Source organism: Thermobia domestica, chromosome 10, assembly GCF_964235325.1.
Source record: "Thermobia domestica chromosome 10, izTheDome1.hap1.1, whole genome shotgun sequence".
Classification (NCBI taxonomy): Eukaryota; Metazoa; Arthropoda; class Insecta; order Zygentoma; family Lepismatidae; genus Thermobia; species Thermobia domestica.
In genome coordinates this window covers 239,430,434-239,442,675 of record NC_137463.1, presented here as the reverse complement: position 1 = coordinate 239,442,675, position 12,242 = coordinate 239,430,434, and the positions used below count along the sequence as shown (strand labels likewise).

Sequence of the window (12,242 nt, the reverse complement as noted above, 5' to 3'; positions counted from 1 at the left end):
ACAGTAATTATGTGATATCTTCAAATAGATAAAATATAATCGAAATGTGGAACAAAACCGCCCTAGACAATATTATTTTACATGAGAAACCGTTATCACGACTCACTTATCTGCTTTCAATTTCGAGCCATTTTGTAAATCGGCATTTATTTTCGCGTTTCTAAACGGCTGAAAACAGAAAGCTACTAGATGACTTGTGGTAACGATACCTCATGCAAAATAATATTGTCTAAAGCGCTCTTGTTCCATATTTCAATTATCTTTTTATCTATTTGCAGATATCACATAATTACTGTAAAATTAGTGGTATTTTAATTTCGTCGGGATGAAGACTCTTAAGTTGTATGTCCACTTCTCTCTGCTGAAAGAAACGCTAAATTCAAATCAAACCAAGAAGTGCCTTCTATACGAAACAAACATTCTGGCTACGTTATTGCTCTTTCCTCTATGCTTTACGCTTTACGGTTTCTGCAAATACGTCAACATTAGAAACAAACAATTAATATCCTATAATGCATTCAAACAAAAGTAAAATTATGTATTTGTTGATTGCACGAACATACCATAGTATGAGGAAATTATCACGTGTTAAGAATAATTGTCACATAAGTTTCACACATAACTCTTGTCAAAGTTGAGCGGTTCCTTTCCTGGTTTTATCTCAGCTAAGGAAATGCGTTCCACATGTTCGTCGTCCTAAGGTAAGGAAAGACTGCAGGTGTGACGAGACGATACTATATTTTTTGCTTCCCCCAAGATGAGCGAGTGAGAGGGGATTGTCCTGGTTTTGTTTTTTCGCGCCAATGAGTACCGCCTGGTGGAGAAAGAATCTTACAGCCCATTTCTCCTGAACGCCAGTATAAAACGACAGATGCGTGCTTTCTCTAGACAAATTAAACAACAGACATTACTGGCTAAACGAACTAAAGCAACTGTTTCTCGCCTCTGTAGATAAAGTGTTCTAACATGAAAGCGGTAAGTTATGTTTTATTCATTCAAAATATTTTAAGTGGTCCCAAGCAAATATTAAGTGTACACAGACTTTAGAAATAAATATAGCAGAATAATTTTGATCTTTCAAGTAAATTTTAAGGAAGGACATTTTTTCTAGTAGACGTAGAAATATCCGTATCAACTTTCCAATAATTTGAATGTCAGATGATAAAGGTTTGTTAATTTAAAACTTTGTGGTTACATCTGGATTTTATTAACATTCCAGTAAAATTAATAGGAAATATATTTTGATAAATTAACTCCTTGAAAAGGCTATTCCATATATGAATAAATTCTCCATATACATAGCTTCTTCAAACAGATATCCACATTTCAAGTCGCACAAACTGGGCCTTCTCAAATTCAGCTTCCTTATCTGACAATTTGAACAAAATAATTAAAAAGCACAAATCGAAAATCACTCAAATACCTCCATGTTACAACATTCCAAAATGTTTTCATATTAAACGGAAGCAAATTCACGAGTTATTTTTGACTAAATGTTAAATTATAGATACTGCACATTGTGGCACTTATACCAGAAGTTTCTATGGCCATTGTTAAATGTTTATTTTTCATTGTTTTACGTGCTAGGAGAAGAAAGAATAAATTATTGGGCACAGTTAAATTGTGAAAAATTCGACTTTCATCTATAAACATACATCTTGAATATTGATATTCAGTGGCGTATTTACGATTTTCTTTCGGGGAGGGCTTTGCCTGAAAATGTGAAAATTCTGCAAGATATTTCATATACTTTACTATAGTAAGTAAGATTTCGGGGGGGGGCTTAAGCCCGGAAGCCCCCCTAAATACGCCACTGTTGATATTTATCGTTTGGAAACAGCGTGTAGTGTTTCAAGTTAATATTGTTCAAGATTATTTTAGAAGACGAATTTGTTTATCACGCCCAAGCAAGAAGTATCTTAATTCCTTCGTAATCAGAAGTATTGGAGGTCAATTTTTCGAGTCAATCAATTTGGCTGGAACTTCGCCATCACACGAGATGAATGACTGTAAGTTACACAATTAGATATAAGGTTCCCAGTTTGATAAAACTAGCTTTAGCAACCACCAAAACTTACTTCGATAATTATTGCAAGAAATTAAACTATTTTTTTGCTCCTTTAAAACTTTATATTTTCGTAGTACTTATCATTTCTTCGTCGTATATCTCAAAAACACATCTATAATTCACTGGCGTCGTCAGCTTTTTAAATCTGGAGGGGGGGTCGGATGAATCAAAATCAAAAGTCTTTCCGACAAAAGTTATATATACAAAGTAGTATAGTTTCTTTATATATATTTGACTAAAATCTGGGGGGACGCGTCCCTCGATCCCCCGCTAAAGACACCCGTGTACAATGATGGCTTCCTCTCTTATTATATATTAACAACCTAAATGTACAAGTATGCCACATAATTTAACAACATAAATGCGCAGATCTGGCTACCAAACAATAGTATCTTACGTACCGGACCATTGTCCTTAACAACATGCATATTGTCGTTGCATGACGGGACAGTCAAAAAGTTCGTTACCAATTCTTAAAAGTTTTTTGTAGTCAATCTATTATCATGAAATAGATTGTGACGTTAGATCTTTTAAAAAAATACAGAAATCAAATACTTTAATTCTTCACGTTTATGCAATGAATGCTTTTTTTTTTTTAAAAAAAAAAGGGGGGGGATCGGTAACTTCAAGGAAATTGTAGAACCACGGCTGTGATAGTTTCTCTATGACAACCTGTGACTAAACTTGCGCACAAAGATAAGTTCTCTAGACCACCAGACAGTCTTCTCCAGCAAAACATTAGAAACTAAATTTAATTTATTTAAAAATTAATTTTAGAGCACGAAAATAGTTACTATTTCCCTGGCATTTAAGAGTCCCTATCACTGCGAAATTAAAATACTGCTAATTTTGCAGTAATTATGTGTTATCTTCAAATAGATAAAAGATAATCGAAAAGTGGATCAAGACCTTCCTAGACGATGTTATTTTGCATGAGGTACCGTTATCACGAGTCACCTAGTAGCTTTCCGTTTGCAGTTATTTAGAAACGCGAAAATAAATGCCCATTTTCTGAATGCCTGGAAATCGAAAGCAGATAAATTAGTCATGATAACGGTATCTCACGCAAAATAATATTGTCTAGGGAGGTCTTGTTCCACTTTTCGATTATCTTTTATTTAATTGAAGATATCACATAATTATTGTAAACTTAGCGGTATTTTAATTTCGCAGTGATGAGGCCTCTTAACGAACTAAAACATTAATAAGGTAAAAGGGAAAGAAACAGATTAATTTTAATTGTGTTATCTTAACTTTAACGTTTATCTTATAAGAAACGTTCAATATTTTAGGATTTTATAATGAAATGATATATATACGTTTACGTCCCAGAGTTATGTCTTGTAGAATACAGGAGACATGTGGTTAATAGAGGTGAATAATCGTGAAATAATTTGTGAAATGATGATGTGGGAGGAAGTGGAAGAACCCCGAGAAAATCCATGGACATAACAGGGGTGCCCACAAGGTAGGGCTATGACGCAAACTGCGTCATTGAAATATTTGGGGGGGGGTTAAAAATCTATATAAATATGTTTGAGAGGGGGTAAAAATTAATCGAAAAGATTTTTTCCATGGAAGAACACCTACGGATAGACAATTGAGGTGGGTGCGTCATGGACATGAGCGGGGTAGGCACCACTGGACATAAGATTGACCACCACAAATTAACAATCTGGAGTCGAACCAGAGACTTCTCGCATCAGAGGTGAGCGCTTAATCACCGAATTTTAGGATTTCGTTGTGGTTTTAGAGTACTACTTCTATCACCGTCATCACAACTATTATTATTATTATTATTATTATTATTATTATTATTATTATTATTATTATTATTATTATTATTATTATTATTATTATTATTATTATTATTATATTATTTAACAATCACCAGATACAGCTGAGAGGCCACTTTATAATTGATAACTAACAACAATAAAATGGAAATGATTTTGGAAGGTATCGACCAGGGCCTGTTTAATAGGTACCATCCCGTCATAAGACTGAAGAAAGCCCATAAGAACCCCAGTCGGTTGGTCGCCAGCGGGAATCGAACCCACGACCTTCCGAATGCAAAGCCAACGCTCTACCACTTGAGCTACTTCGCTCGTAAGCATTTACTTATGTAAGCAGTTCAGCGCCGATCCCATTAACTTGTTTTCGATTTGTAATTTATCTTTTTAAGTAAGACATTTGTTATTTGAATTTAAGAACAAAAGGTAACTCTGAACAAATTTATTTGAATATCTAATAGTATGAAGCCTTATGTCTTACTTTAGAAAACACACGGACATGGTGTTTACTTGCCACAAAACCCATATGTTTTTGGCTTAAAAATAACGACCCTGAATATCAGAAATAAATGCTCTACTGTTAAGCCAACAAGGCCAATGTGGATATAATCAAACGCTACAATCAACAGAATGGAATTTTGAAAGCTCTTATTTCAGAAGCAACCAAACAATAAATCAGGAAAATCAAAGCATTTAGTTAATTAATTGGTACAAAACGGGTTGTTGATACTACAAAATAAAAGAAAGAAAAAGAACGTTTTGTTTTGCGTCAATTCGTGCTCATCGTCTGTGACAAAGCAAAAATACTGCAATGAAAAAGAAGAAATGAAGCCACCGGCTGTGACTTTCACCATGCAGACAACCGAACCATGACCTTTGATAGCAGAAGGAAAAGTACTTTCACTGTATTTGACTATTATTGTATTTGAGATGTGTCATATGATCACCGAACAAAGAACTAAGATTCTCAAGAGGCACCCGGCAGCGAAATTGTGCATTTCGCTAACATTTCGTCATTGTACTGAAAGCATGCGATGTATTTATGAGCCGACGAAATTGAAAGTTAAATCGTCATATTAAGTTGCATTCTATCTTTTAAACAATTAAACAAGGAATTTTTCATGCGTATTTACAAGGCAAATGTAGATAAAACTCTGTTAGGAGACGGTATGAATGATCATTATTTAAAATAACTATTGCAGTGCAGATTTGTAGCCACTATATTTACGCATACCTATTCTGGGTCTGTATAGTTACCTATGTAGAAGAAATTCTAAATAGCATTCAATTTGTCGCAATTCTGTTGTACCAATCTCCCCAATTTTTGATTTGATTTGATTTCAGTTTAGCGTCTTTTTCAGCAACGAGGCTATATGAAACGTGGACCTACAAACTTAACGTGGGGTCCGAACCACATTAGCCCCCGCCGGGATTCGAACCCTGGTCTTCCACGCCAAGTGCGTGTACGTTAACCGCTTACGCAGGAGAGAGCTCGTTTATCTCCCCGATATACACTACATTTACAAAGACCAATTTTCCATGTGTTGAGCAGGGAAGATTGCAGGGTGTAGTAAAATTTTGAGCGATGAATTGAAACCAGAAAAACCATCCCTGCCACGTTGGTCGAAATGAATCATTAAAACAAAGAGCATTCCAGAATGAGGCAATAGTTCTTCCAGCATTTAAGTGGCGGCAACCAATAGTGACTGTCATTAATCTCAGGCGTAGCCAGACCGACTTTTAATTGGAATATTGTAGTACGGAAAGCAACGGAAGAATATGCCGATGAAAGAAAGATAAAATATATCTATAATGAGAAAAGGGTAACTGGTATACTGAATTAATTAAGAGCGCAGAGGAAGAAAAGAAAGACGCTAAGAATTTGTAATGAAATGGAGGAGTCATCAAAAATTTTAAAGACATAGCAATGATTCAATTGACTTAAAATCCAATTCCAAAGAATGTGACGAGTATAGAACAATCAGTGTGATATCGATTACAGGAAGGATTCAGTTCTGAATACTAAGCAGATGATATAGTCAGGGGCGGATCAAGGCAAAATTTTCACCCGGGGAAAATAGACTTTCTGGCGCCCCTAGTTCTAGCCTATATTTAACATTTTATTACAGTAATTTTAATATTTTAAACCTATTTTTCAAAAAGAAAAAAATAATATTCAAATACATGATGCAGGTATATTTAGTACTTAAAAATATACACGTGATATAAATTACATTGTGTTTTTATTACTATTTATGTTCGATATGTATAAACAAAACAATATCGAAACAGCATTTATCGAATACTACTGATGGTGACATGATTACTAGTATATTGTAAATTGCTTTGTAATAATCAGTAACATTAGGAGTCATTCTATCATATATCCAACTATGTAACAATCTATTCTAATGACGTGAAATACCAATAAATACATTTCACATATGTTGAACGTGTTTTACGCACAGCAACATAAATAACTTTTTTTTTATGTAGGTCCTAGTAGTTGAAGTCCATAGCGTTCATAAAACGTATCTTATGAATTTGTTAAAGCTGAACACTTACAAGACTAAAGCTTAATAACAGGTTTTATCAAGTATAGAAGGCGTGTCCGAATGATAGCCAGTCGGGAGACTTTGAATTTAGCACAAAGAAGCCGTCATAAAGTTTGTGGTCCCTTTGAAAGAAGAAAAAACTAAACGTTGCCATACGTAGTGCCTTCCTTTCCCTCTCCCCTTTCTTTCTCTTTCATCCATGTGTCTAATAGTGTGTGTGGGTGAGGTTGTGTCAAAGAGAAAGGATCATTAACAACAAATTTGGCAACAGTTTGGGTTTAGTTTATTGCCTATCAGTCAGTTTTCAAGAGAGAGGAAAACCAAACAGGACAGTATGAAAAGAAACCGCACACTGGGGCGGCTTCCCTTTGTGAGTAAGTGGCTGTCTTTAGAGTGAAGCTACTATACTAGAAATCCTCTAACTTTCGTAAGTTTAATAAGTAACCCATATCAAAGTCAATTTAGGGAACTTTACGAGAAAGCGTCCATATCTTTTTCTCTCATAAAAACAGTACCTTAAAATATAGAACAAGAAATTGTTTTCCTAATTTTGCAACCTTTGGCCTCAGACGTGATAATTAATAGCATAACAAAACTGAAGAAAGACTAAATAGACTATTACTGAAAATTAGCAACTTTTTTTTTTTTCAGCACCTCACAACAATTAATATATCCTTCCGAGCTTTTTTGTCTGCAAAATCTCTGACAATGACATCTACAATGCCAGTGTCTTGAAGAATGTCGAACTCAATCGACATCATGGCGAATCCCACGAGGCACTCCTGGCACACGGTAGATCTCAAATAATTAAAAATGAAAATACGTAAAAACTACTTTTGAAAGAAATTTTAAGATCTGCGATGCGCTCATCAGGGGCCTCATATTCAAACTGACGTTTGGTTTTCCGTGGTCATAGTTGTAACTCACTTAGAAATTCGGGGTCGATTTTGAGTTCTGCCATTTCTCTTGCATCTACTAATAGCTCTTCAAAGCCTCTATCGGTTTACATTGCTTCAAAATGACTTTTCACTTTTGGGATCATTTCAACTGCTTTTGAACTGTCCATTTCTTTTTGAAACATTTTGCGTACAAGATTGATTCTGAATAGAACTGTACCGGTATGTCAAAGTACGAGACAGTAAATGAATTTGAAACTCTTAATCTTGTAGGCTAGACTATTAACTCTGCTTTTTCCAAACATATCACTTCTGGGATCAATAGACAGTGCATATAATGCATCCATATTTCCCCCGCTTGATACCGAATAGCAGTCACTGTATCAATATGACTTTCCCATCGTGTTTCACTTAAGGATTAAACCATTAAAGAACTCTCCCCTATGTGTCGAAGTAGAGAAAAAAATATATAAATTTTCTGTATAGTGCTGAAGAATTCAAGAGCATCAGTGGAAGATAAGGCAGCGTAATTTACGACAAGATTAAGAGAATGTGAGCTACATGGTACGAAGAATGCTCGAGGGTTCATGTCCAATTATCCTTTTTTGAACTGGGCATATATCCTAGCGTTTTCAAGAGTTCTGCTTCTATAAGGGTGGAACGACACAATCTCTCTCTCATTTTTCATTCATAAAATAATAAAAACAGGAAATTGTTGAAACGTTTAAAATTATTTTTTTTAAAAATAGTTATCACTTGGGTCGACCTACGTTTTTATCATTACACTTTATTGAAATGCCTCTCCTAATGGGTGTTTCACAAAGAATAACGGCTGCACCGCTTGAAATGAATTTTTGAATGTATAGAAGTATTTAGCGCTTCGGTTGAACTGTTTTTATAATTGCATTTAGACTTAAATGCCCATACTAAGAAAGGGAAAAGGGGGTACTCTTCAAATGTTTTCCACTAGCTGAAATATCCAGTTTTTTCGCGCGGGGAGGATAAGGTTTGTTCAAAATATTTGAAAGTAAAGAAACGAATGAATAACGAAGAATAAATGTTTGATGTTGTCCTTGTCAACTTCTAGGTCAGCTGACACATCACCCTTCTTGCCTACACTTGAGCTAAACTGTCATCTGGACTGTTACCAATCAGCTTAGCGATCTCGAAAACTATGAATTCGACACTAATATCGCCCATTTACGATTATTCTTACCTTATCCCTTCTCCCTTTTAAACGGGATGTCCTTAAAGGAATATCCCAAACAACCATTCCATTGCCCTGTATTTACCATCTCCTATTATGTAAGCCCGCACAATATGTGTGTAATGTGGGTTTCATACCGACAAGGCGTTCTTAGAAACGAACTATACATTTTGATCCTTTGCAATCCCCCTCGAGGAAAAATCAGAAAAACGGGCTCGTATACTATAAGATCTAGTGATGATTTATCTGTATAAAAAAAAATCTGGCGATCCTAGGCGACTCTTCTATGCAAAAGAAAAAACTTATGACAGACACACACACATTATTTTATATATAAGTATGATGTAGATATAGATAAATCTAATTTTCCCGTGAGAAGAATGGGCATTTCAGATAGCAAACAAATAATAAAAATAAAACTAAACGGAAAGTTTACATATAACTAAACAATGGCTTTCAGTGTAAAAATGATTTTTGTGAGAGGTATCTTAATCTTGTGTGATGTTCCTGTTCCCAGTGTATTATGTCAGCCACTTTGTGTAAGATCTTTGGAAGCCATGTTGTTTGGTTGTTAAATTTTAAACAAGCAAATAAATAAAACTTTATGACTTTTTATCCATATATGTAATTGACAATAATTCTTCAACATTGCCTTAATGGGTGCGAAACAGTTTATTAAAATTAGTGTCCGACACAAAGATTTCAAAAATCCAGACAAATGGATATTTCCAACTATAAAAGAACTTTCAGCATGTTAAACTTACTAAAGATTCACTTCCTACGCACTCAAGCTTAAAAACGCAAGAAATTGGATGATGTGTTCTAGATTTGAGGATAAGTTATTTAAACTTTATGGTAAATGCATCTTACACGCTCCATTACCAGATGTTAGGCCTAACATTTTTTTCCTTAGTGAAAAATTTAACGGCTTGCAGCAGATAAAAGTCAGATGGTGCCAAATCGGGTGTATAAAATGGGTGATAGGGCCAATTCCAAACTCGAATAAGAAATTTATATGTCTGTTGAGAACTTGTCTAAAGATCAAATGTAAGATCCTTGTGGATATTTCAAACTGCGTTATCAAATTTGATAACTAAAATACTCTATTCTATATACGACATCCGTGATATATTTTTTTAAATCAGCCCTTCGTTACCCATTCTCTCCTTGCTTCTCTTTTTTAAGTTCCGTAATTAATGAATTTAATGAAGAAAAACAAAGAATTTTATAAATTTAACCAATTGGAAGTGATAATGCAATCTACTGTTTTGTTCTCTGTTTTTCTTGTATCATGAACAGAAAGAAATGTGCGGAATGTTGAAATTATACAATTTTTTTATTATTATTTTTACGATCACAACATCGGAAGGATGCAAAAGGAACATTCATGGAACACTTTGTTCTCTAGATTCCTTATTTCTCCGGCACTTCTTCATATTCTTCGATTATAATACAAGACCTTTCTACTTTTTACAATCCGAACTTCCAAACTTGCAACAGGTCTTCTCACCTTTCACTGATAATTATTTTAATACGTAAAAATATTAATCAGACAGAAAAAAAGATCTTTAACTATAATGTTTTTCAAAGTTCGTTACTCTAATGCTCCCTAGGCTATTCCGTTACTTTTTTTTCTGTGTGTAGAAAGTACGAGGGTTGCTGCGGAAATTCTAAGCCTAACTGCAAAGTCCTAATGAAAGGAGCAAGTGAGAGTTCAGTATAGTGTTATTTTTTAACAAAGTCCTCTGACAACTGAAACCACTTTATCCATCAATCCTGAAAGGCGTTTATGCATTGGTAAAAAAAAAAAAAAAAAAAAAAAAAGTACAAAAAGTCTAGAGTATCATCTATGGCACACATGACATCATCATCGGTGTAAAATGAACCACTTCTTTTGAGGTTCAGCAGCAGATAAAAATCAGGTGGTGCCAAATCGGGTGTATAAAATGGGTGATAGGGCCAATTCCAAACTACAATAATCAACTGCTGCAATGAGACGACCGATTTGCTGCTGGATGTATTACCCGGATAGAAAAAGATGTCTTTTGCCAGTTTCCCTCTACGTTTCTACTGAAAATGATCATCTCGCAGCTTTCGTAGGAACCTACATATTAATCCCAGTAGATGTTTGCCTCCTTCGGATATAATCTACCGAAGCCACTACCACTCCCTCCGAATGGACAAAGACAGTAGTCATCACTTTTCCTGTTGAGGGCACTGCCTTGACCTTCTTCGCAAGTGGGGATGAGGTCTTTTCACAGTTTGGAGTTTTGTTTAGACTGAAATTGATAATGAAGGGTCTTCGTTTCACTTACTGTTAGAAACTGATTCAGAAAGATTTCTAGATTTATCCGGAAAAGTTGAAGGTTATGCCTTGAAATGCTGTGCCTAGTCGTCTTTAAATGTTTGGATATCCACCTTCCTAAACTTTTCTCATTCTCAGAGGTTGGGTGATAATTTTGTCAAGGTTTGTAATTGATTAGTCCACTGTCTCCGCAGTTTGCTTGATGGTCAATCAGTGATCATTTATAACACATTCATAAGTTTTTTTTTTTTCAATGTTTTTCTGGGTTTGTTCTTCGACTGGCATTCATGGCGGAGTACAATTTTTAATGCTGGTTTTCATCCTCCTAAATTCAACTGCCTATTTCTTCACTGAGGCATAAGGGGCATTATCATATGCTGTAGTAACCATGGCGTTATGGATATTCTGTGGCCTTAACCTCTTCTTATGGCGATATTCAATAACAACTCTTGCCTTTAGTTCCTCCATTTGGTCAAAAGTCGGTCACTCTCCTGTTACAGGTAAAGAAAAACACACAAAAATAGATATTAACACCACATTTGTATAACTTATGAAGATTCAATAAATATGTCCTAAAAGTTACATGTATAGTTATATTTCTTAGACTGTAACAATCCTCATGTTTCCTTGATAGTATTAATAAGAAGTATAATTTATGATTGTCTTCATTTCAGGTACTCTGCGCGGCTACCCTAGTCGCTCTAGCCTGCGTGGTAGCGGCTAGGCCACGTTTCATTGCTATCCCCATTGAAGACGTGGAGTTCGTAGAAGTTGCCAGCCCAATTAGACAGCACGACTACCATCGACCATTAGTCCGCGTTGCAAGACGTGCGCCACAAATAGTTCACGGATTCCAGCCAAAGGTAGCCGAAAGATACGAAGAACCAGCACCCGCCGATTCCAACAGATTTGAACGAGGCGCCTACGGAGGTGATGGTGGCGGCGGACATGATTACGTAGACTACGGTGCATACACTGGAGGACATGGTGCCTTTGGATGGTACACTGACCACCCAGTAGGCGGTGGCTACCATTAAATAACTTACAAAAAGTAAGAGTAACGATACTCTAGTCTTGATCAAGTGCAATTAATTGTTTAATATATATTTTTACATTGTTGATAATATATTTTATAATAAATATCTCGAAAAAATGTACTATTTTTATTACTTATACGAGGGCTGTTGGAAAAATTTATGCTTACTACTACTAACAACAAATGAAATGAAATATTTAGTTTTACGTCCCACGGTTATGCCGGTTAGGCTAAAGGAGACGGTGATGATGAGAAATGAATGAAATGGTGGAATGAATAAAGTGGGAGGAAACGGGAGAACCCCGAGAAAACCCACGAGCTACTACTACTACTAACAGTAGAGCTAGTATACCACTATTATAAATTCCAGAAGAATAGACCT

The 12,242-nt window shown here is 35.3% G+C and overlaps 1 protein-coding gene across 1 annotated transcript; it reads left to right on the top strand.

Annotated features, from left to right (window-relative positions):
* Nucleotides 1-828: 828 nt before the first annotated feature.
* Nucleotides 829-11,970, top strand: LOC145662193 (uncharacterized). The gene is made up of 2 exons (XM_081727525.1): nt 829-975; nt 11,499-11,970. Exons 1-2 carry the CDS (start codon nt 967-969, stop codon nt 11,859-11,861), a joined length of 372 nt encoding a protein of 123 aa, XP_081583651.1. The 5' UTR covers nt 829-966; the 3' UTR covers nt 11,862-11,970.
* The last annotated feature ends 272 nt before the right edge of the window (nt 11,971-12,242 follow it).